This window comes from Chlamydotis macqueenii, chromosome 6 (genome assembly GCF_036417535.1).
Source record: "Chlamydotis macqueenii isolate bChlMac1 chromosome 6, bChlMac1.mat, whole genome shotgun sequence".
Classification (NCBI taxonomy): Eukaryota; Metazoa; Chordata; class Aves; order Otidiformes; family Otididae; genus Chlamydotis; species Chlamydotis macqueenii.
Window position 1 is genome coordinate 21847488 of NC_141561.1, and position 26459 is coordinate 21873946.

The 26459-nt window shown below is 38.2% G+C and overlaps 1 protein-coding gene across 1 annotated transcript in view; it reads left to right on the forward strand.

The window, feature by feature from the left end:
- Window positions 1-26459, forward strand: part of MYO3B (myosin IIIB) — a 174647-nt gene that overhangs the window by 48494 nt on the left and 99694 nt on the right. The window contains exons 9-14 of the mRNA XM_086750593.1: window positions 9073-9228; window positions 20907-21003; window positions 21708-21824; window positions 22684-22788; window positions 25513-25596; window positions 26251-26453. Of these exons, the coding sequence (XP_086606719.1) occupies window positions 9073-9228; window positions 20907-21003; window positions 21708-21824; window positions 22684-22788; window positions 25513-25596; window positions 26251-26453 (762 nt within the window). The remainder of the gene's footprint in view (window positions 1-9072; window positions 9229-20906; window positions 21004-21707; window positions 21825-22683; window positions 22789-25512; window positions 25597-26250; window positions 26454-26459) is intronic.

A 26459-nucleotide genomic window follows, 5' to 3' on the forward strand; every position in this document is an offset into this window, starting at 1 on the left:
ATGTGAAGTAATTGTCTGATGAGACAAAGTTTCCTTACTCACTTCTTGAACCTCCTGTTGTCATTAAGTGCCAGTATTTCTGTTTCTTCAGTAGTCTCTGTCTATTGCTCTTTCACTGGGGTGCTTTTTAAGCTTAATTTGAAGCTTAGAGGCCTCTGGAGCTCTAATGTTGTTACCATTTATTGAAAGGAAAACATTCTGCAATAGCTAACATTTGCCAGCTCTGCTTTACTTGAAAGGAAATGTAAAGACAGGATGTTACCACCCGTTACTACATGGCTTTCACTTCCATAATATTCAGTAAAAGTAAAGACTGAGCATGGCAAAAGACTGAGGGCAGTAAGACAGAAGTGGTAGATGTGAATGTTAAGATGCAGGGTGGGAAGGAAGGGAGATGTCAGGAGCAAAGAAAAGTGAAATATATCTGTGCTGATCTTGTTGTAGTTTGTATTTAGGGGTGGACTTATTCCTTTCTGTTAAAGTGGGGTGGATACCTTTGTCGTAGTTCAGCCCTGATCAGGACCAGACTACGCAGTCTCTCTCTCACTCCCCCCACCCTCCGAGAAAACAGGGGGAGAAAATATAAGGAAAACGGCTCGAGGTTTGAGATAAGGACAGGGAGAAATCCTTAAAGTTACCGTCATGGGCAAAAGAGACTCGACTTGGGGAAAACTATTCATTTATTACTACAAACAGCAGGATAATGAGACAGAGAACAAGATAACCTCCCTCCACCCCTCCCTCTTCCCAAGCTTAACATTATCTCTACTACCTTCCCCTCCTGAGCGGCACAGGGGGGAAGAGGGAATGGGGGTCGCGGTCAGTTTATCATACGTTGTTTCATGCCGCTGCGTCATGGTCGGGGGAAAAACTCCTCACATTCCTCCCTGCTCCATTGTGGGGTCCCACCCATAAGCCACAGTCCTTCGTGAATCTGCTCCGGCGTGGGTCATCTCTTCCACGGCGTGCAGTCCCTCCAGAACGGCTGCCCCAGCGGGGCCTCCACAGGCCACAGCCGCCTTCAGGCATCCACCTGCCTCAGCGTGGGGTCCTCCACAGGCTGCAGGTGAATCTCTGCCCCTCCGTGGACCTCCATGGGCTGCAGGGGGACAACCTGCTCCACCATGGTCGTCACCACAGGCTGCAGGGGAATCTTGGCCAGGAGCCGCATTGCTCCTCCCCCTCACTTCTGAACTGACCTTGGCGTCTGCAGCCGTTCCTCACAACAGGCTGGTAGATGTCTCTCAGGATCTTTTTTACATCTTATTCACTTCTTATCTCCTCTCCACTTCTTGCAGCCGGGCCGGACCGAGTTGGGCCCAGTCGGCTGCCTGGCGAGAGGCCAGAGGGTGAGGCCTGCAAGGCCCATGAGGCCTGCGCCTCCCCCTCTGCACCTCTGTCCCCACTCAGCTTCTTCAGATTTTCTCTTCTCTTTTTTTTTTTTTTCTGTTTTCCCCTTCTTAAATACGTTATCACAGAGGTGTTATCACGGAACATTCTGCTACCAATCGGCTCGGCCTTGGCCAGCAGCGGGTCCGCCCTAGGTCCAGCCGAGTCCACTGAACAAAGGGGAGCAACTTCTAGCAGTTTCCTACAGAAGCTACCACCTTAGGCCCCCCCTCACTAACAAAACCACGACAACCTTAGGGAGAATACTTGGTACAAATGCAAAACATACTGTTTCTGACAAAAAGGTTCTGTTGTAAAAGGTTCTGAATGCCCTCTGTGTTCCTGGATCTTCAAGCACAGGCCAAAGAAACAGAGCAGACCCACTCCTGGTGAAGTCTAGAAACCTCCCAGTTTCATCGTATAATAAATAAATGTATTTGGTGGTTGTGAGGTGCTCCCTAGAATTGTTCTGCCTCAATTTCTGTTGGCTCTGATAAAATTCTAAGGGTTTCAACATGAGCAAAGTCTGACCCATTCTAATAGCTGCAAGAAGTGCCTCTCCATACAGTTTCCATTGTTTGCTCTTTAAACCATGTATGTGAGCAAGGATAAATTGTTGTGTCTAATCAGGCTGGGAAACCTGTTGTAATTTTTGAAGCTTTAGAAGAGGTAAAGCTATTTCCTACACCTAATTTTACAGTTTCAGTGTGAATGTACCTTTGTTAGGTTTCAGAATGTGTGCTCTAAATTACACTATATGATGCTTGATGTTAAAAATTCAACTGAAAGAAGATTTATTAAGAAAACAGGTGCTGGTGACATTTCAGTGTTAGAGTGTTTCTCTCATTGTAGGGGAAGATCAGTGATTTATGGAATTTGCTACCAAAAGGCAGATCAATAAAGACATAAATGTGTTCTGACCATGAGAATTTATATTATGCATGTGATGATTGAGTACTTTGTCATAAATTCAGTCTTTCATCCTGGTATCTGATTGTAGCAGGAGGAACAGTAAAATCCTTGTTATTTATCATGGGATGCTGGTTCAAGACAGGAGAACTATTTAACCTATATACATACCCTTAGTTCTCAGTGAGCGTTTGCTTTTTCCAAAGGGGCAACTATATATAGTTCTGAAGATAAGGTTATTTGTATTCTGTATGTCCTATTGAATTAGGACTGAAAACAGAAATACTGTTGGCAAAGCTGTCACAGTTTTTTAGTTCATTTTTGCAAATAAGTGACCTGCAGCAGAGGGGGATGGGCAGGCCTGCGAATGGGAAGCAAGGAGGCTTCAGGGAAGCAGGCACATCCCCGCATCATTATTACAAACCTGATTCATGAAATGTGTTTTCTTTTCCAGCTCTCTGCTGCCTATGACCGACCAGTGTCTGGCACAGCTATGTGTGGTACAGAGGCAGGAGAAGCAGTCAGAATGATGGATAGGAACAGAGCGTTTTAACCAGTTAAAACAATCTGAGATTGTTATTTTTGCTTCCTTGGCTGGAAGGTTTCTAACCTAATGTACCTGGCCTAGATGATCTGTCCTTCCATTTCTCTAAGCAGGAGGGGCAACCCAGTTGGGGTCACGCTCTTGATTTCGTTGATCTTCCACTCTGAAACAGCCTTCTGATAGAAGTAAACAGGAAAGTGTAGGGAAGAAAAACTGAAAATCTCAGAACCTAGAGACCTCCTTCTCCCTGCTTAGGTAGAGGATCAAGAGAATATGACCTTGCTCTTTCTCCTCACCCTCTGCGAAGTCTCCATTCTAGATCCCCAGCTGAGCTGTCTCTGCCTTTGTGGGGAAACTTGGTAACTGTTTCTTCTGGAATTGGGAAGAGAGGATCTCAGCTCCTCAGGATGACCTGAAGTCCTATTCAAGACCCTGGAAAGCTCTTCTGTCCCAGTAGGAAAGTCCCAGAAATACTCCTCGGTGCTAGGCAGCAAACAGAGCAGCAGGTATTTGTGCAAGCAGTGAAGTATTTGGAGGGCAGAGGAGAGTTATGTAGAGCTGTGTGAGGAGCAGATGATGGGGAGAGCACCCTGATGAGCCGGGGAGTGGCAGAGAGATGGGGACCAGAGGAGTGGCAGTGAGGACTTTATCTAACTGTTTGTGGAACAAATTGGAGACTTTATATCTCTTTTGCCCAGAGGCTGTAGTGTGGGTTCCCCAGCTCTAATATAGAGTCTGATATACAGTTGTAATTTCTTCCATATAAAAAACTATGCATCTTCTGTGTATGTAGATGATAAGCAGTTGTTAGTTGTCTGCTTGGATATTTGGTTTATGAGACAAAATAAGTTCCAGCAATCTACTGCCAGCAGATGAGAAATCATCAGGAAATGTAGCATTCACAAAACGTAATGACTGAAGAAAACAAAATACTAGATGTAAATTATAATGTAACAAAGCTATAAGGGTTGGAGCTACGTGCTTTCTTTTTTTTTTAAAGAAAATATTTGTGGCCAAGTAGATCATAATAGATCTGATGAAAGAGAATTTCTGAAAGAAATAACTGCTGCTGCTCTACTTAGATTTGGCTGCAGTAATGAATGACATCAGTAATTGTTTTCTATTTCTGAACACACAGGCGATTTAGACCACCATTGTAGTTCTTATGAATTCTATTTCTTTCCATTTATTCATTAGTAAATATTAGTTCATGAATGCTGATAAATAGCTCCCCTTTTCAATCATCTGGTTTGCTACTTGGAAGATGGTAATTTACATTGTTGAGAGGCAGCAATTCCAACAATGTTATCGTCCAAGTGCAAGCAGCCAGTGAATTTTTAGAGGCTGTCTCAGACAAGCCTGTGTGTACGGGAGTCTGCTCTTATCCCGTTCTAATAAATGCTTCATCTTTGCCTGTAATTGTGGCAGAATGGAAATTGTGCTTAGGAGCCTGGCTGTGAGATTGCAGCAAATGGCTGCAGCCTATGTTTAATGTAGTGACACTAATGAATTCTGAGAATTAATTTTCAGCCAAGAAAGCATGATGGAAGATACTAGAATTTCAAATTAGGTAATAGATTGACTTTCATCAAGGCACACATGTACAATGTTTGTTTCCTTTTCAGTCTCCACTTACCCTTCACATTATTTTAGATCTAAGAAACAGCAGACCAAATATGATTGTATTTTCATTGTATCTTATATGAAACCCATCTTGTAGTGGATTTACTAGTCAGTTTGCTCAATGCAAGGCAGTCTCACCACTTTTTTTAAAAATAATTTTCATGGGCCAAACAAATTGGCTTAATTTGCAGGTGCATCACATTTGTTGGTTTTATGTGTAATTGTAGCATGGTTGATGTTTGACAGTGCCTAAGCTAACTGTCCAAATTGGTCTTAAAGGAATGCTCAGATGAGCACCTGAAGACATTTTAGTTCTCTCCTTTCCTCAGAAGCAAATCCTTCCGTGGTAAGATTGCTTAATATTTTTTTTTTACATGCACAATGCACACACTGATATCTATTGGCTGGATTGAGTAAGAGTATTTTCTGATAAGTGACATTATAAAAGCTTTTTTTTTTTTACTGTACTCTTCCTCTTTCAAATGTTAGTATCACTGGATTTTTGTTTATTGTTCTTGATTTTTTTTTTTCCGGACTTTACATGGAATGCATCTTCTGACTAAATGTACTGGCAACTTTGTACTCAGGCACCCATATGATTAACTTTTCCACAGATTATAGTTGAATTCCAGGGTGCGGGTCAGTGGAAAACACTGTGATAATCCTCACCTTCATTCAGGCTTTAGCATCGTGTCAGCTGATGTTCTATATTAAATGATTTTTTTTCTGAAGAGCAGTATGGTGTCAATACTGCTTCCATTGTATGAGATTATACCTTACTGAACACCTGCAGTGACACTGGCAGTCTGACACATCATTTTTCATTAGCTCATAGATGGTGGCCCAAGAATTGTTATTTTACAGATCATGGTGGCTAGGAACAGCAGCAGCATGCATTCAGCGTGGCACTAAAAGCAACACAATTGAAATGACAGTGTGTAGAAACAGACCATGTAAATATATCTCAGAATATTAGTAGGTCTTGTCTACATAAGAGAGGAATAAATAGGATAAATAAATATGCACCAACAAGAGAAACATAAGGACTATCTTTTCAGTGTTGTATGACAGCTCTCCATCCAGCGCTCCGTCTCAGCAGGCCTGGTGATACACCAAATTGGCCCTGAGTAGCTCAATACGCAGTGAGCCCACAGTACCTACTGTGACTGAGCTGCAAGCGAGTTACTGGCACTTGAAACAGAGTAAGGAGTAGTTTCTAGAATTAACTGTGTCAACACTTTTCAGAGCCAAAGGATAGTGTGTATACCATACATGCTTCTGTCCATTTTCTATGGCCTGCCTGGTCTTTCTGCTGCTGTGTTCCTAATGTGCTAGGAACTTGCCATTTAACCTGATGGTTTAAACCAACTTCAGTGGAGGTGTACACTCTGTAAGTCTTTTCCCTGAGCTGGAGTAGAAGTACTCAGAACAAGGAGTTACAGATGTGAATTTAAGCAGCTGTGCCTCACTCTTGCAACAGCTGTTAGTTACTAGCTCTCTGCTTTGTTGTGACATCTCACTAACTGTCTGAAAGGGCTCTGTTCTTCCAATATAGGCACAAGCTTGGCACAATAGTAGGTGTGCTCTGACTGAGCTTGGAACAGAGACTTTGATCACAATATCATGTGGATGTATCTTGTGTCATTAGCTTGGTTGTCTTATGAATTCATTAAGTTTTACTTGTGTTTCAAGTGAAATCCTAAGCGACCAGAGATTGCAAAAATATCCTACTACCGGAGAGTGAAGGCTCATATAGATGAAACAATATATAAACTTTAATAGTTGCAAAGCAGAAGAGTAGCATGCATGCAAAGTGAATAGTTAGCAGGGGATTGGCAAGGAGTATGCAACAGAAACAAAAGTAATCCTAAGGCAGTCTTCAAGACCGCCTCCCTGGCAGAACTTACCTATGCTCATTAAAACCCCTGCCAGACCCAAACATCTAGCATTTCAGGCACATGATAGAGAAACTAAGAAGTTTTTTCCCTAAAATGTTTTCCTTCCATCTCTTCTTATTGGGCTTCCTTCATGAATGCAGTATCCTGGACATTTGGATGTTTCACCTAGGGGCCATGTATATGGAAAAATTTCTCTTGCAACTTCTGGATCTTATCCATAGAGTGTCTTTGGAGGCGCATTGTTTCAGAGCTCAGAGTAGAATTCATATTAATAACTGCATACCACCGGGTAAAAGGTTTGTATGTTCTTCACGCTTTTGGTGAACACAAGATATTCTGTCTGGAACTGTGTAATTTCCTGAGGAGTACCCATTAAAACTCTAATGTTGTTATTATCTGACAAGTAACTGCCGTGACATTAGGTCCTGTAGCGATAGGGCAAGGGGTAATGGTTTTAAACTAAAGGAGGGTAGATTCAGACTAGATATAAGGAAGAAATTTTTACAGTGAGGATGGTGAAACATTGGAACAGGTTTTTGTGCCACAGAGAGGTGCTCGATGCCTTGTCCCTGGAAACATTCAAGGTCAGGCTGGACGGGGCTCTGAGCAGCCTGATCTGGTTGGAGATGTCCCTGCTCCTTGCAGGGAAGTTGAACTAGATGACCTGTAAGGGTCCCATCCAACCCAAACTTCTCTATGATTCTGTGACATAGCTTCACTTGCATTCAGTTATATTACTGAAAAAATCCTTATGTGATCAAATTTAACAAGAAAATGTATATATTAGCAATATAGCATAAATACTATAAATTGGTAATTATTATTAGAATGGTAAAAAATCACTTAAGTGCATAAGCTTTTGAGACTTAAATTTTGACTTCAGATAGTTGCCATCAATCTGTAATTTTGTATACTGCATAGTTGTTCTGGTTGTTTTGTTTTTTTTCCTCTGCTTTCCAGATTAGTGTTATCTTTCTATTCAAATGCTTTTTTCCTCTTTCTGAGGAAGCATATAAATTTAACCAGGATTGGCATGGACTATAGTGTCTGTGTGGGTGTATTGACTTTTAAAAACCATGGATGATAAAAGGAAAAGGGGCCTGGGGATTGTCAGAACCTGTTGAAGGTTAACAATAGATCTCTTCATGGGAGGGAAGGACTGGTGTTTCTAGCCTTGCACTCAGAGGGCTGAAGATAAAGCAGGTTCTGTTCCTTTAGCCTTTCTATCAGGAGGCTACAGTTCCAGCCTATAGCAAAATTCACCGGAATAGTTATAAAACTGGTAGCACATTTTACAGACTGTCTTTTCTGGACTAGATGTACCAAGAAGAGGTTGGGAAAATGGTTTTCAGGAACCTAAAGTGTTAAAGTTGTGTTGAAAGATATTTCAGGATCATTTTAAGACCAAACTTTAGGCTTCAGTAAAGTATTTGAGGTGAGGCTAAACTTTAATAATTTCCTAATCTGTTTGGTAGTATTTGAAATTAACTGATGTGTATAATTTTTTTTTTTTAGATATCGTTTAAATTTTGCAAATTGCTTTTGATACTGCTAGAATATAAATTATTCTAAAAGATATTAAAGTTTCATTGAACTTTTGCCTAAAGAGATAATAGTTTTTTTTCTGATATTTGGCCCTATTAAGGAAGTATTTTAGGTGTATCATTTAGTATCAGCAAATATGAGATGTACTTGTGAAGTATGTAATACGAATGCATCTCATCAAAGAAACTCATCTTGGGCTGTAATTTGCTGAAATAATAGGTGCTGGAAGGGGCATATGTGCTGAATTGCAGTATTTCTTTTTTACATTCTCAAATAATGTCAATATTATTATTTAAGCAAGATAAACAGAATACTTTAATATAAAGAATTAGAGGGCATTTTAAAACAGTCTAATTGTGTTAGATCATTCTTCTGTTTGGGCTGTATTGCTTCAGCTTTATTGTACGGAAGATAATTAAACTTCAATCACGGCTTCCTCAATTTTAAATCTCAATTATATAAATTAGCATGATACTTTATTTTATGCTAATTTAACAGGATGTATCTCTTTACTCATTACTAGATCACCTCTTCCTAATACAGGCAGAACTTTGGTACCCGGACTAGCATTTAATTCTGACTCATTCATTTCTCTTCCAGTCTGAATTATGTAGGTTTGCAGAATTTTCTATGATTCTTAGACTAACAGTTTTCATTGCAGTATAGAAGATCTACCTGAAACATTCATTTTAAAAACAAAACAAAGTTCTGTATCAGATTGTTCTGACTAGTGTTGTATCATAAGTTTCACTTGCGGTTTTTAATAGGCTATATCCTACAGTTCTTAGTCAAACTCTCACTGGAGAATAGGTAGAAAATTAAAGTGAATGAAGTATTAGCTATTCATCTTAGGTTATGTTTAATGTATATTAACTGTACAGCACTTACAAGATACAATGCCATTTTTTTTTGTAGTAAGCTAGTTACAGTTAAAAAGAGAAATCAAATAAGCTCAAATTTATAGCCTCTATACTCGTATACTTGTAGGATGAATTCACTTAGTTAACTATTTAATACCAATGTAGAGGAACAGTCTTGTTGCATACTAAGTCAAATTTGTGGAAAAAGAAACTATTGTACAATAACAGATGCACAGTAGGCCAACTCAAATAATGCTGTAATGAAATAACATCATTGCCTGAGACCACTGTTTCTCTGTCATAGGTGTCTTATCAAGGATTTTGAAAAGCGTCCTTCAGTCACTCACCTTTTGGAGCATCCATTTATTAAACAAGTACATGGTAAAGATATGTCTCTGCAAAAACAGCTGGCTGAGCTTATCCAAGAACAGCAGCAGTTGGGCTCAATAGCCAAAACAAGGTACCGTTCAACATATGTACTGCAGCTCTCCTTCCCCACACTAATCCTGGAAGCACAGTTTGAAACTTCAAATGCTCAGACATTTACTGTTTCAAATGATCGTATTCATGCATTGACTAGCAATATTATTAGCAGTAAGTGAATGCAACAGACGTATTTTCCCACTGGTGCTTTTGAAAGCTAATTTGATCGGCCATAATACGAACTTCTCCTTAGCCTTCTTTCTCCCACTTCTCTCTGTTTTATATGTACTCACCTTCAGCTGAGTCACAGAGAATGCTAATAATTCCAGAATGTACTGGTTTGTGGAAATATATATTGGCATGATGAAAAAATACAACATTTTTTGGTAGCTGATCTTTAAAAGTACAACTACGAACATCGAAGTGACTACTAGAAAAGGTTAAGAACAGAAGACTTTAAAGTTTGCTGTTTGATTATGTATTATTAGTAAGAAGGCTATTCAGTACTTAAAGTCATTGTTCTGTCTGTAGTTTAACAGTAACTGCTATTTTTCATTCGGCACTTTAAACGTGCTTAAAAAGCAGTGAATGTTTATCAGAGGCAGTGGGATTTTTTACTTTTGAGGCTGATTGTAAATATGTCTCTAGTTTAGTTGTTGTCCAGAGGGTGGCAGAATTTCACTGTTTCAAAAGAGAATTAAATGCAAACGAAGACACCTTCCCAAGCTCAGCACTCATTCTGTAATATGGAATTTGTCTAGAGTGAGATAAGTTCTGGTCCATTATTATGAACAAACACCTACTAATGTTGATGAAGAAAATTAAATGTCACGATTTGTAAGTCATAAACGTGTATATACTTACATACCTTAAGACTCAGTAGCTTAAATGCTAAAAGCCAAACCAAAAATGTACAAGTTAAAATAAAAGAATAGCTGTAAGTACAGTTTCAAGGTGAGGTTGACTTCTGTGGGGTTTTTTCTTTTCTTTTCTGGAAAAATATACCAGGAACTGCTTACTGTAGGTGAGGAAGCTATGCCAGAGTTACAGTAGAAGTCTCTGCTGTATCTAGCCTCCTAGCAGACCTCCCCTGCGTAACACCTCGCAGATCAGATTGCCTACAGCTGTGGGTTGGCTGGCCCAAAAGGTATCAGTTTTCCCAGCTGTTGACCAAATAGGAGATACAGACAGAGTGAAATGATCCCTGTGCTAGGAGGAACTCTGAAATTGATTCCTCATGGTATTCCAATACATTCTTCTGGGTTCAGTCTCCATAATGTGCAATGAGAAGAAATCAAGACCAAGACCTTTCTCTCCTCAAGCCTTTCCATATATTAGCTGGGAGTGCTGCGACAGACAAGCTTTTGTACCTTATGCTTACGCATTACTGGAATGTAGGAAGCATTTTGCTTCCCAGCACCCCCAGTATGAATCAGTGCTTACCTAAGGGATTTGAGCTCTTTGTCCATCCTGTCACCACCTAACTCATCTTAAATATTTCGTTTCCCAAGGGTGATTATTTGCAGCTTGTGTGCAGTAGCACCTGCAGATTGCAGTGGTGAGAGGGACTCTATTGCAATGGATTTAGTCCTAATCTTATCCTCCCTACTAGTCTAAGTTCTATTATTCTCCCTGATGTCCCCAAATTTACCTGGCCAACTAGTCCCAGGTTCCCTGTCCTGGGTCATTATCTGACCCATCTTTCCCATCAGTCTCCATTCACTGTTTATTCTGTTTGTCCTTAAGGCTTTGTTCTCCTGTTAGTGAGCTTCTTGTGTCTTCTTCCTCTGCCACTCCAATAGCTTCTGTTTCTAATCTCCACATTCTTCAGCAAGTCATAGTCCAGGTTTTTCTATTTTCCCAGCCATTTCTCTGTTCTTAGTGTTTCTCCTTGCCTGATAATGTAGCTTGCAGCCCTCTTTCTCATCACTGAATTCACCTTTCCCAAGTAAGTCTGTTATAGTTTCTCTTCTACTCTTAAAGCTCTACACTCAGCAAACTCTTTGGACCCATCTTCTTCCTTGGACTCTTGCTTCACTTTTAGCCATGCCTCTGAATTAGATGGCTTCTTCCTCCACCAGTGAATGGTAAGAAGGGAGACATGATTAGGCTGCTGGAGAAATAGTCATCTTTACTTTCACTTTGAAGCCAGTCGACCTTGCTATTACCTTCACTTTGAAGCCAGTGAGCCTAACTGCTAATAAAGAACGTTTTTCTGATTGTTGTAGCCTTACACTATGATATCCTTGCTTGTTCTTTGAAGCACCAGCACACTTTGATCAGAACTGAGAGCATGCTCAATGAGGAAAGAATTCAGTGATCATCTACCATTTAAATCAACAACATATTGTTCAGAATGATAAAGTGCTGATATTCCAAAGATTTGAAACTTGATCAAATGTGTGCAAACTTTAATGAGATTGCAAAAGCATATCCCTGCAAAATATCAAGTCTGTCGGCCACACAGTTAGTATTGGACTACAAACATGAGATTATTGCAAGAGAACCAACCACCAGGATCGTCTAATTATAATTTTCCCAAGGGCATAGATATAGTCTCATAATAGTAAAGAGCTTGGCTCTGTAATAGGGAGATAGTATCCCTTAGGAAAATTGGTACCAATTAAAAGCCTTTAAAAACTCTGTAATGTGTTTATAAAATAATTTTCAATACAGAATCTGGCATGCAGAAGAATACATGACCAAATGGTACTGTAAAAAAAAAAGAACTGGCGTTCATTTGTGGTGATCTGTTGTTCTGGAACATCTGTAGAAGTCATCTGAATGTATAGTCGCCACTTCAAAGAAAATAGGCCAGTTAAAATCCATGTTGAGTAAAAGCTTTCTATTATACCATTGGATATATGTGCATACTTTTCCTGTTTATTAATGCGCCCGTGACAGGTACAATGAAATGTGTGTTAATTCCCTGGTGTTCAGAGATAAAGAAAAGTAGATGCTTTTTTTAGGAATACAGCAACTCTACAGACCCATCATTTAAAAGATAACTGAAAGAAGATGTTCTCCCATTTGTACTGCCATAGAACTCTCAGAGCACAGGCTGAAAATGTCCAGAAACTGGAAAATCATCAGGATCCTGGTGTTAACAGCACTTCCACTGTGAGGGAACCCAGGAATTCACTGGTGATGACAACTAATCAGAGGTATCTGGGTTTTGTCTCATTTGAAAGTCGTCCAGCATCAGTGCTTTGCATTTGCATCTTTTGATTCTTTACTGACTCAGCCCCTGTGGTTTTTTTTAATAGGATTCTCTTTCCAGTTCAGCCATGCCTATTTTGCTTATTTTTGGACATCACTTAAGCTCATTGTGCCTGAGAGCAAGCCTGCAGACTAGAAAGTCAGTACTGCTGATTTAGAGGGTATGGTGGAGAGATGCAGAGAACTGATCTAGCAGTTCACTGCTACTGGAAATAAGAGAACTGGCTTATTTCTCTCATTTTCCCACAGCTCCCAGGAACAAGCTCATTATGCTTGTTTTATTGCAGCTCCAGTGATTGTCAAAACCTCCTAAGTAAGAGAGAAAAACTAAGCCAGCAGAAACAGACAGATAATTTTCTACTGTGTTAGTGATTGCAGAGGGGTGCCTCCACTGATACAGCTGAAGTAAAGGAGGAAATACTTCACGTGACCAGTAATAAGGGGGAGAGGGGTAGAAGGAAGCAAGCTGCCTCCTTTTGGCAGGATCATCTGGGTTGACTTCTGGAGCCACATCTTCTTAATTCAGTTTCTTTCATTCTTCATTTATAAACTTCTTTGTGTGCAGTATAGCTAGGCTTAACTTCATCAGAGTTGTTCATACGTCGAAACTGAAGGGGCACTTCCTTGTCTTTGCTGAGCTCAAAGGAGCCTACTAACACGTGCATTTGTTGTTATCATCAGTTTGTTGCTTACAAATGTAATTTTGTCACTTTGCTGTGAGATAATTTACTACAGAGCTTTGTACTCTATTATTTACTTTAGCTTAGAAATTCATAATAAAAAGAAAAGTTTTATGCTGGTAAAATGAAAAATTTTAAAAAATCTCCTGAATTTTTTACTGAAAAGATACTCTTTAAAACTTTTCCACCAGCTTTATTTTTCCCTAAATTATTTTCATCAGTGAGATGCAGGTATCTCCTATCCTTATTGGTGTTTTCAGATTCAGAAAACCCAACCAAGGTACTTCTCTTTCCACACTTGTAATGAGAAAGGTTCTTTTGTCATCTTTTGACATCTTTTAGACTGAAATCCTTGAGTTTTGTCATTGTCTTAAGTGAAGCTGAAATTTCAGCATCAGCACGCCACTCCTGCTTTCCCTGTTTCTTGTGCTCTCACGGCAAAAAACTTTGTGAGAAAGTCCGATGTCACCACTGCATAAGGATGAGCTCTGGGTAGTGTCTTTATCCCTTTTATAAGCTATCAATGAACTGTGCGTATCTGATTTCGAACAATGCCAGGGCATAAATGCTAATTAACAACAATGTACTTTTCATTAACACCTTTGCCATAGAAGCAGTTATGTGAAGTTTAATTTTAAGAAGTGTATTCTGTGCTAAATACTCCACTAGTTCTATTTTTATAAAAATTCTTTAGTCCTTAAGAAACAGAAGTTAGTACACCAAAATGTTGCTTCACAAATACTCGTTCCAGCAAGACTGAATTTTTCTTCCCCGTCTGTTCTAAAGTCAAATACATCATTCCTTTTTAACACATGGATACTGAGTTGTAGTTCATCTTGGGAGCCAGGACACTCTTATTCCTGTCAATATATAGCTGCCTGTAGGCAGGAAGCATTTCTTAAAATCAGAAAGGATGCTGTCAAGGGCTCTTTCTCGTTTTTTTTTTCTTTTGGTTTTTTTTTAGGTTACTAATCCTGTACTCATACAAGGACTGTGAAATGCTTTCAGGTTGTGCAAATAGTGTCTTTGTGCATAAAAACATTGTGAGAAGAAGAAATGTAATTAATTCCTAAAGACTTGTGCCTCATGTAGCATTAAATTACAGAACAGTAAAAAAGTAGGAATCTAAGTTACAGTAAGATTTGGACAACAGAACATGCAAACATTGGTTCAGGAATGATAAGCAGAATTATAAAATGTTTTTGGTACAGTAATAATAACTGAGTGTTGATAAACACTTTGTGGCTAATTCTCTGTTCTCTAAGTAAAGAAGGGTACACAAGTCAAGTTGATAGTAATCTTGCTGTATTTCAGGCACAAATTCTTCAAAATAGAGATTCATGCAAGTGCGTGTAAGTAAAATACCAAGGACGTTTAGGCACCCTCTGAATTATAATACTAAAACAGGGTAGAGGTTTGTGTTTTATTCCTCATTCTCTTTCTGAATTACTGTGTAACCTCTGTTATATCACTTAGATATTTCTCTGTTCCTCCACTTATGAAATGGCTCTTAATAGCTTTACTTAATGTGTTATACCTTCAAAAAATAGATAGCAGTTTGCCTGAGGCAAGAACTTTGTCTTTTACTTATTCTGTGATGCCATACTATAGTTTTGGTCACTGTAAACCTGTTAATGGAGGGAAACGTGCATAGTGCCTAAAGCTCAAGCCATTTTTTCTTTCATTCTTTCTGCCCTGGAGTCTGGGAATACTCTAGGCAAAGATACATTCGAGATTATGGATATTGTTAATTCTCACTTAACAGTAAACATTTGCTCTGTTTGTGTAGATTATATTTTTGTCAAACAGTGTTTGAGTGTGTTTAATAATCCATTAAGGGAGATTATAAGAGACAGCTGCTCACTTTCCAAATATACTTTTTGTTCTCTTGAACTCCTTGGTGTGGTCAGTTGCTTTTCTGATTCATAATACAAGAGATTCCAACACCTGTGCTGATTGCCAGCCTGCTGAAGGAAGAAGTCACAAGGGATTTAGTTTACTTCCCAATATTCCTAAATGTTAAATGACTCTCTGTGCTGTCTACATTGGCAAAATGTACTGCAAAAAGTGGACATGTTCTCTGGAGTTTATTTGTAAATATCAAATATTATCCCTGGGTTTTTTTGTCCTTGTCAGGACTTAATCTAAACCTGGCAAAGCTGGCAGCTACTTCAGCGTTGAAAAAGTTGAAAAACATGTCAAAACTTCCAAAGTCCTTTAAGCTAGACAGTATCTCGAGTTTGGATATTTGGATTCCAAATAATGCTTGGAAATACCATGGAACTTGTCATGGAGACGTTTAAAAGTTAAACTCAAGTTTGGAACCCCAGTATTCTGTCTATTGTGCCAACCTGTCCTTGCATAAATTTTGTTGATAAAATCTTGCACCCTTTAGGAAGATTTTTCTCAAAAAAAGTAAACTTTCCATTTTATTCCATAAAAAACCAAAATATAAAATATTTTAGTGACTTGTGAGTAGAAGTAATGGAAAACTGGAGGATTTTTAGTATTTAACTGAAGATTTGAAAAGTACTGACCATCAGCAAAAATGAATGAAGTTAAAATGTTCTGGTTTTTTTTCACCCTTTGAATGTACAACAATTAATAAATTATCTCTTTATGAACAACCTTCAAATAACAGGTTGCTCTATCCAGTACAGCATGCAGGAGAAAATCTAAAAAAGCAAATTCACAACAGCATGTGAGATGGAGAAATTCATATGTACTAGCAGATCTATTAGCTGCTTTTTGTCTGTGGTGAAGGAGCAGAACATCAAGGAGGAAAATAAGTTGTTAAAAGCTTAGAATTGGAAACAGAGAAGAAGAGTCGTCATAGAATGCATTTTAAAAATTTTACCCTTGGTAATATTCTTATAAGCTGTCTTCCAAAATTTTAGATACTTTGGGTCCCTGTGTGGCATTTCGCCTTTCTTTAAGAGAAGTTAATGTGAGGCAGCTATATGAAATGTGGTAGATAATAATCACCAGTTTATTTTGTTATCCCTCTCTGTCAGGTGTGACAGTAGCAAAGCCATGGTCTTCTATATTTCCTCAAGTGATTAATCACTCCTGGCCTGAAAGTTCCATGATTGATTTGACTTTTGGGAGTACGTGTTGATCAAGTATCAAATGGTTTTGGTTATATGGTTCAAAGTGGCAGTTTCCCAGTTATCAACAGCTTTGAAGAGGACAACTCCAGACGTGGCTCATTCTTCTCTTGGATGTTTTCCTACACTCTGGATAGCTTATGTTCCTGTCTGTAAATAGGCTTCTTCATAGGAATTAACCAGAAGAGGTCTTCTACCAATCCCTGGTTTCAGTTTTAAAAGAATGAAAAAGCTTCAGCATTTGCATGGATAAGGTGTTAAACAAGTTTATTATAAACAGTAGAGAGTTCAGAGTTTACTGTTTGAGGTCGTGCTGGGTCAATGTCCTGCTGCTGGTCACCATTTAGAAGTTGGTCACTATCTAGAAGTTTAGAATGGGGACCAGAAAATTATGAAAACTTGCATTCTGAAGGATAAAATGTAAATCTGTACATCGGGAAGAGTCAAACTTGAAGAAGCCTGGGGGAAAAAAAAAATATATATATATATCTATATATATATATCTAAGCATCTGATAGTTTGAGAAGGGCAGGTATGTTCAGGCTACCTTATCAGATATTAGGGTGATGGTGAATATTAGGGGATGGCTTGGCAGCTTCCCCCTTCTTACTAGCCCACTGGATTACAGCAGCAGTCCATCCAAGGAAGTAATTCTTACAACCAGATATCTAGCTTCTCTGCCAGCTCACATTTAGTTTTGAAAGCAATTAACTGCAAGGAACTTGATTGCATCCAGACAGTAATTTCCTTTGGACTTAGAGATAATAACAGAAACAGAACAAGAAATAGTCATCTGATGCTATAAAAAATGTAATTTAATGTAATTTTTCTAGCCTTCATCTGTATGAATATTAGGCAAATGAGTTAATTTTTTTTTCTCTTTTTTTAAATCACAAAGCTACTGTGGCCCTCAAAAGTGATCCTTAGTCTGGTTATAATGTATGTGTTTTTACTGGATTTTGCACAGCTTTTCATTATAGCTGCAACATTTATATTGTAATTAAGGCTGTGTCAGGGTTTCTATTATGACCTTTCTTCAACAAATTACTCCAGGCTGAAACTTGATGTACAGGAGCAAAATTCACTCTTTGCAATGCACAGGGAATAGACTGTGTTTCTCTGTGTGGCAGTAGCATACTCTCCGTTCTTTTTTCTTTCTCAATGTGTTGAATATTTTTCTTGTAAAACTCAGTTTGGGTGCAATTCATTTTAAAATTGGCAATAATGTAAAGAATTACAAGTACAGAAACAGTTTTTCCTATGTGAGTCCTAGAAAAAAAAACAACCAGTAAACCAAAATGCTTAACCGCACCAAGAGGCCAAAGGGAAGGCACTCATAAAAGAATGTTAGGAGTGGAGGGGCGAGAGATCAGAGAAGCTTCCCAATGAACATAAAAATTCTTGGTCTGTGGTGCTTTCTTCCTTAGGTTGGACCTGCGAGCAAGATGACCTTTTGATCTAGAAATCTGTGTGGTCCATCTAGCTTTTACTTCCCTGTTATCAGCTTGATAGCAGGCTCACTTGAGCATATAGCCGTTTACAGTGCACGTCAATTACAATGGCTGGTGTCTAGAACAAAAAGAGGTTATTTTCTTTAACTGTCTGTTCCCCACAAGTAGAACAAATGAATGCTTCCCACCCTCTTCATGAAATTTCTCTCCAGGGAGAGAAATGCTTATTTTGCTCCTCCTCCAAAGTCCAAGAGAAGTCTGTCCCTTCCAGCTATTCCTGCCTGATAAAAACGCAAAGGGAAGGTGCTTGGGAGGATAGAAACTTTTTCAACAGACAGTGCTCATCACCAGACTTCTGGAATAAATCTAATTCTGCTCTTCAGGTTTGCTAAGGTTGGGCACCTTGAGTTACTGGCCCTTTATGCCATTTGTTTTGTCAGCGTAGAGACTGCATCCTCCAGGGGATGATTCAGAACGCTGCCAGAACCTTAAGGCAAATAACCTGGCGCCTTTGATTTTCCTTTTCCTTAGGATCTGTACATTTTTATATCTCATGAGAAAGGAAGAGTAATTGAAAAAATCACTGCTAATTCTACTTTTTATGCAAAAAAATACCAACAGTGATTTTCCCAATTAAGAGTATTTCCTTCTGCTTTTTAAGAATTTTTTTTAATATTACTTTAAAAGCAGATTTTACTTCTGATGTAAAATTGTGGAAATAATTAAAGGTTGCTGTCTGTATTCTTCCTTCCCACTCTGTCAATGTGTCTGCAGGACACAGGGTCAGTAGAAAACTGATGAGGCCAGCAGGAGATTTGAAGCTAATGTGATGTTATGCTCCTAATATCCTCTTCCTAATCATGTACTTAGGAAAATGAGTTAAGCACAGGAAAATAAATGCACTAAGTTATATATGTTTTACTTATCTGTGGCTAAGACCAGTTTTCTTAGTTATTTATTTATATAGTGTTAAAAAAAAAACCCTTTCCAAAAAAAAAAATTGATTCGTTTATGTCTTAAGGAGAACAAACAGCGGGAGTTTAATACACCATCAGATAACAGATTAGTTTACAAAGCCATTCTGCAATTAGAGATGCTTAGGTTTGAATGTGCCCTCTTCCCCCTCCTCCCTGCACCTCTAGTAGAAACATCCGTACTTGCATCTTGTTGCAATTTAATATTGTGGCTATGATGATTTGCTTCAGGAAGAAAGAGCTTCACAAATGAGTTATGTTAGCTGTAATGTCTAGCCATCACTTTGTTAGTTATATTTCCATGAAGTAAAGCAACTGTTAAATATTTGCTTCATTTGTAGACTGAGGAGTGCTCCAATCTCTGAATGATTTACCTTATTTACAACAGCATTTTTCTCTGCAGTGAAGTAAGAGATTGAATTCTGGTTTGAATGCAAACAACAATTAGAAAAAAAACAATAAACAGCAGTATGTTAGGCCACTTACATGTATTCCTACTCCTTTGAGGATCTGGCTTGCCAGCGAAGTGTAGTGTTCTTGAATATAGTGACTGCTTAAAAAAAAAAAAAAAAGCCAAAAAGAACCCACAACCCACCACCTAATCAAAGCTCTGAAAATGGAAAATTTAATGGAATGGAACTTTAAATAAACTAACACAATCTCCATGCTGCCCACTGGAAATAATGGTTCCCACTGTAACAATGGTTCTTTCGTAGCCTCTTATTTGTGTTCTCCTCCTTTCATTTCTTCATATGTACAACATCAAGCAAACTATAATCTCTGGGAATGTAGGACGTAAAATGTCCGTGGGACTGTCAGCAAAACCTGCTGTGTTCCCACTGTTTTATTTCCTAGCTGACAAAACAGCTTTGCACAGTTTTATTTAGTTATAATTCAAATAAACCATTGCAGAATAGTTTTCTAGAACTCATGGAGTAGCCAAAAGTAAATAAGGAAAATGAATAAAAATAGACTTTAAAATTATGATTTTTAGATGTGATTTGCAATTACCAGTGAAGCTGTACTCATAGCTAACACTCTTCTCCTCCTTCCTTTTTGTTAGAGGCTTTCCATGCAATAATTCTTCTATAATATAATAGCTCTTGGATTTGAAAACGTTCTCTTTACTGAATGAAAGCTGGCTAGGTTCAAATATAGAAGCTTACATACAGGGGAAAAAAAGCAAAAGCCTCAATGTTCATTGTTGAAAGAGGTTTCCGTGAGTATATGAAGAGATCATGAAAGAAAAAGACCTGCTACATCTTGATATTAACCTTCAACATTATAGATGACAGTGTTTCCTGCCAAGTCATAGTACCGTTGTGTTGGTGCTTGATGTAATAGTTAGCGTTGTTTCGGGATGTGTGGTCATGTGATTCCTACTTTCTACATGGCAACCAGTGCAGGAACAATCTGTCAGAGACTGTCATTGAGGATCAATGCTAAATGTTACTCAGCAGGATGCAGACTGTATCTCAGTGGGTGTCCTCCTCCTATGCTTTGATTATGTTTGTTGTAAAGAAAAGCCTAGTTGTGCTTACAGTGTTCATATTTCATCCCCTCTGTAGAAGACGTTACACCCTCTTGATTTGTCCCTGTTTCAAAAGATGTGTTGTTTAAAAACATATACACAGCATTTTCAAAGATTCTTTCAGTATAATCTGATTATAAAGGGGTTATGTGACAGTTTGTCTCTGCTGCTTATTATGTGGCTTAAATCTCTGAGGACAAGCTGACTGAACATCCATGCAATTTAGAGTCTGATGGCAGCTGTGGTTCAAAAATGTTTTGGGCCGGATCTAGGGTCATCTGAGGAGGCACTTTGGCATGCAACAAGGTAACAGAAGGATTTTTATACTACTTATTGCTTCGTGTAACTTCATAGGATGACAGTACTATAGACTGGCTACGTGGAGAGAAGATTTAATTAAACAGAGTGGTAGTTTATTAACTTAGAGTGAGAAGGGAAGGGAGAAGAGGGAGCGTTCTTTTATACTTCACTGCCTGAGTGGGAAATAGTAAGCCTACAGATAGATCTTCATCTCTGAGCATTGATAAATAGATAGGGTTAATGTTATGAAGCAGAAAACAGATATTACACTGGACAGCAAGCTGACCTATTTCTTTTGTAAAAGGCTATTCCAATCAAAAATATGTATTTCAGAGAGCATGTCTGTGTTTTCTGCATGACAAAAATGCTCACCCATGACTTCCCATTGCCTCTTAATGTTTGCTGTCTTTGATACAGTTTTATAACACTGGTGCTCTACTAACAAACTTCCAGGCATGAAAGAATACATACTAGAAGACCTTACCATGTGGATGGAGCTGACAAGTACTCTCTAGATGACGACCTGGTAAATCTAGAAGTTCTGGATGAGGTACTGTACTGTCTGAGTAGTGGTTTCTGACAGCTGTGCCTCACTTTTTGCCTGTTTCTGATGTTTAGGCTTCTTTTAATGGAATGAGAAAAGTTCCTTCTCTCAAGCTTTCGTCTCACCATAGCAAAGGAATTGTCACGTGACTGATCTGCTATCATCATTTCATTAATATTCTGTGTAGTGACATAAAAGCAGTAGCAGTGAATCCTATTATGTGGAAGAATTTAATTATGAGTGATGCTAGTTTCCTAAAATGTGAAATTTAGTCGTGAAGGTCTAGATTTAAGTGATTTTTCCTAAATTGTGCTAGTGTCCTCTTTAAAACAGTCTCCTACTACCACTTAACATTTAATTCTTGAAAAATTATTATCCTTGTTTCATGGTCAAATAAAAAATTAAATGGAAATGTACTATGAAGTGCAGCAATAATGTGCATAGCCAGTTTCTCTTCAGAAGGTTTGCTTCTCTGGCTGGTATAACAAAATATGTACTAATCTGTAAATAGGAGTTGCCATTTAACTTCATTTTATGGCATTGGCAAGAATTTTGAAAATATTTGTTTGGTTTTGTGGTGTTGGCATTTGAAAAATAATTAGTAACACTTATAATAAGTATTTCTTAATCAGTGTTCTCAGTATATTTACAAAAATCTTCCTAACTGGGCAAATACTGTTTAACTATCAAACTTTTTGTAATCTTCTCAGGATACAATTATCCATCAGCTGCAGAAACGCTATGCTGACTTACAAATTTATACTTATGTTGGAGACATTTTAATAGCCTTAAATCCCTTCCAGAATCTCAGCATTTATTCTCCCCAGGTAAGAGAAATTCCAAGCTGTGGACAGTACTCACTTTACATTTTATGTTAACACCACTGGCTAAAATACTTAAGTGATGTTGGAAGCTAGGAGCACAGACTAAAGCCCAGCCTTTTCTTCTTCCAGAAAAATGTGGCTACAAATCTTTTTTTTTTTTTTTTTTAATAATGTCGATCTCATTTGATTTCGTTCCTTTCTTCTTGCTGGCATAAATTGCACAGGAGAGATGAAGATTACCCCAGCCACAGCTGTGCCTCTTCTCTGGCATTTAGGGCTTTCTTCTGAGGAACAGAAGATGGTTGTATGAACCTCCTCGTGCTGAGGCTGTTGCTTCCTGAAGAATTGCCCTGACTATTGGGTTATTACATGTCCTGTGCCATCAGATCCTGCTTAAAATAAAGAAGTGAATCAAATGCAGTAAAGATAGAGGCAGCTTAATTCCCTACAAATGTGAAGGGAGATGGAGCCATAAATCTTATTCTCCATGGGTGCCTAAATCAGGGTTGCAGGTAGAGGGGTCAGTTTTCAGATTCACTGTTATCTTTGAAGTTTCTTTTGTTCAGTATTTGGTTGGTTGAATGCTTCTGTTTGAAGTTCTATTCCTTGTGATACAGTTCTCTTCACCGTCTTGTGTGGGAAACATTGGAATGCATTTTAGGTGTTGTAATTTGTATTTTGGAAGTTGGGCAGTGCCCAGAATTGCCACTCTTCTTCCAGGTGATTCAGTGGCAATTCTGTGCCAAAACTGCCAACTACCTTGTGTCGAACACGCAGAAGATGGTCACTATCCTCTTTTCAGTTCCTAATTATGTAGCCAAGCTGCATATTTTGACTGTTATTTGTTCTTTTTTACATTTAGTTCTCCAAGCTTTACCATGGTGTGAAGCGTTCATCAAATCCTCCCCACATATTTGCCTCTGCGGATGCTGCCTACCAAAGTATGGTTACATTCAGCAAAGATCAGGTAAGAATCTGTTCATTTTGGTTTAAATTTCATGTTAATCACACTGCTGCTATGCTACGTGACTGTGGCTAATGTCCTGTTATGTTGTACTTTGGAATTTTTTTTCTTTAAGCCTTTTATTCCTACATCAGGAAAACCAGAGTAGAAATCTGGTCAGGTTTGGGAATTCTGAAGAGGACACAGTGGCATAAAAGAGACTAAAAGTTCAAATAGATGATAGGGTTACCTAACCAGTAGTTTCCTGGATACCCATGAAGTTCTGGCAGTCAACACCAGCTGCAGAGTATTGCTGCACACTCTGATTCTAGCCTGTCTTGCACTAGGTATTCTAATAATTTACACCTGTGTAAAAATAGGAGGGTCTCAATGCCGTAGCAGATTAACAGAGTTTGAACCTCTTTTCCATTGTGTGAAGACATTATCAAGCAATGTATAATCAATTCCTTTATCTAAAAGTCACAAAATACAGGAACTATTTTTTTTAGTAAAATATATTAAGGACAGGTCTAATATAAATGTAATAAGAACACAAATCCAATTCTATAGCAGTAATTTTAATGAGAATGAAATACCGTGCTGTAGAAGCTAAATTTCTTTTTATTACATCCTTGAGATTGTAACTTTCTACTCTTTCTGATTTGATGAGCTGTTTGTACATGAATATTGGGGGCTAATAATTATTTTTATTTATAAAATCCTCCTGATTTTACCCTGCACATTACACAATAATCCATAGAAAATACTTTTCTAAAATCACAAAAGCAGAATAAAATAATAAAAACAACTACACTCAGAAAACACCAAGCAAAGGAGAGAAATAAAAGGGACATTGAAGATGAAGAAAAAATGAGTTCTAGTGGGTGTGCAGAAGTACACTGGCCTGACAGGTGGCTACTACTTCTTTAGTATCTTATATGTTCTTCATGGAGGCATTAAAGAAAACAAGTACTCATGCAGAATAGTTATGTAAGAACTTGTTAGCTGGGGAAAAAAATTCATTTTTACATCAGTCTGTCAGGCTAACTTTGTACATCTTTAATATTCTATGTTTTATACCCGTTTAGGAAGTAATTTGCATTTAGATCTAAATCAATTTCCTATTTTCTATTTGCAAAGGATTCCAGGACCATGTTTATCTCCATTACCTGGCCAATGTTATGTTGGTTCTTCAAGTAAAGGTGCATTAGATAAACACTGTAGCCAGATAAAAAATGTATTGATTATGTTTGTTTATCCATTGAGCTTTCCCTTGTATTTTCCTGTGAAGTCTGAAAATTGACTCCAGGTTTGACATTTCTCCTGGAGCTAAAGTCAAGTTCTGGACAATGCTACAACAGTTTTATGAGTTCTACAAGAACTCATGGGCTTTAACTGTGTAAACTGTTGTACATGACTTCTCTAGGCACACAAAGGTGATTAAGTTAGGTATCGTAACCCCGTAAATCTGTCATCAGGTTATCTGTTTCCAACAAGAACAAAAATACACCACAAGAAGCAAATAAATGAGCTACAAATGTCATATTGTACACATTATTTAGAGTCAATCCCTGCACCTGCTGTCAGACACCACCAGAGACCTGCTACATCTTTCAAACCTTTTCACAAAGCTCAGTTCTATATGAAGTGTCATTGCATCAGGTATTTTAGGACCTTGCGTCTTCTCCTAGCCAAGAATCTTTTATGTTTACAGTATGGTGCAAGTAATTTTCAGATAATTTTCAGCATAAAAACCACATTAATTGATGCAACTGCTCAGTGTTAACAGTGTAATTATATGTCAGTTGATACTGTACCTTAAGTAGACTAATATTTGTACTGGTGATCTGTAGAACAAATGAAAAAATGGGAAAATAATAAATGTTGTTAGAATTCTTACTTGCTGTGACCTGAAGCGTCATGCTTCATTGTTCAGGTGTGAACTGGCCTTCAAGGTGTACTTGCCTTCTACTTCCATCTCGTCCATGAAGAGTAGACCATGATAATGGTAGAGAGGAGGATACCAAGTGTTTTAGACAATTCTAGCTAATCCCCAAGTCTGGAAGCCATTTGGAGAGCCTATAAAATACCATGCGTTAAGGACTGCTGAGTCGGGAAGAGGATGGATATGTTCTCCCAGAATCATCCAATGAACAAATGCATATTTTTCTGAAATGTTTAGATGCTAATTTCCTGTTCTAGCTTGAATATTATCATCACCTACAGAATAACCTCTCTACACAGCAGCAATTATTTAAGGTTATTTTTAAAGCCAGGAGCAGACTTTTGGTCAGTGTATTAAATATAGTTGTACCCTGTGTTTCATGTTAATTCATATGAAGTCAATGCAGCGAGCTCAGGTGCACTGTTGAATTATGTCACATCTACTGACCCGTGACAATTTTCTGAGGTTTAAGCGTTTGAATCACGCCACGTGTGTGCGTAGCTTGTGTTAGCGTATAGGTGTGGTCACTCGTTTCTGTGTTAGCCCTTAGGAATTCAGTCACTGCTTCACACATGTACACATTGCTATCAGACATTGCGAGACACATTTTAGTAATCTATAAATAATAAATTATTACACTGAGTCTTTGCTGATCTTTCCTTTCAGAAGGGAGTTGAGGGAGTTGACCCTTAAAGTATTTTGTGGTCTTGTTACTAAACATTAAATAACAGATAGGAACAATAAAAGCTGAAACCCACCATGTGGTGAGCTCTGCACTTACTTGGTTTTTTTTGTGTATTCAGTGCATTATCATCAGCGGGGAAAGTGGTGCTGGAAAGACAGAAAGTGCCCATCTGATCGTCCAACATTTGACCTTCTTGGGAAAGGTATTTCTTAGCCAATCATTTAAAACTATGAACAAATCCTCCCAACCCCACCTCCAATTTCCACACTATTTAATCTTTAATACTTAAGGTTAGGTTTTAAGCTGTTCATGTGAATTGTCCCACTTCAGTTAGCAACAGAGTAATCATGCATGTGAGAGTATTGACTCAAGATAGTAGAGTATGATCTGCACCAGTTTAGAGAGAAGATGCCAGATCCCAAGTGTTCAGTGCCTGTAGTTATCTACAGTGTTTATCACGTGTACTGTTGTTCATTTATATCTTAGAAGCTCTTACACATTTAAATGTTATGAATAATGCTATTAATGCAAAATGATGAGAAAATCAAGTGTGTAAGGTTAACCTTAAGTAGATGTGTTTAGATTTTAATGATTTTGATACTCTGACTAATTAATTATATGACATCTCAGAGGCAGAACAATTGCAGAGAAAGAAGAATCTCTTTTTTTTCCTACCTGTGGGAGACTTCTTCATCAATTTATTGGCCCTGTTGTTATATAAGTAGAAAGGTTAATGCAGTCTCTAAGTCCATACAACCATAAGCAAGGGATGCAATGCTTCTGAAGCAAGAATTGGATTGTGAGTAAGCAATGTATTCTTTGAATGGTCCTTCTGATCTGTATCTGTTCTGTCAAGGCCAATAACCGTGCTTTGCGTGAGAAAATTCTTCAGGTTAATCCTCTGGTTGAAGCATTTGGAAATGCCTGCACTGCCATCAATGACAACTCAAGTCGCTTTGGAAAATATCTGGAAATGATGTTTACACCCACGGGAGCTGTAATGGGGGCAAAGATTTCTGAATATCTACTTGAAAAATCAAGGGTCATAAAACAGGCTGTGTAGGT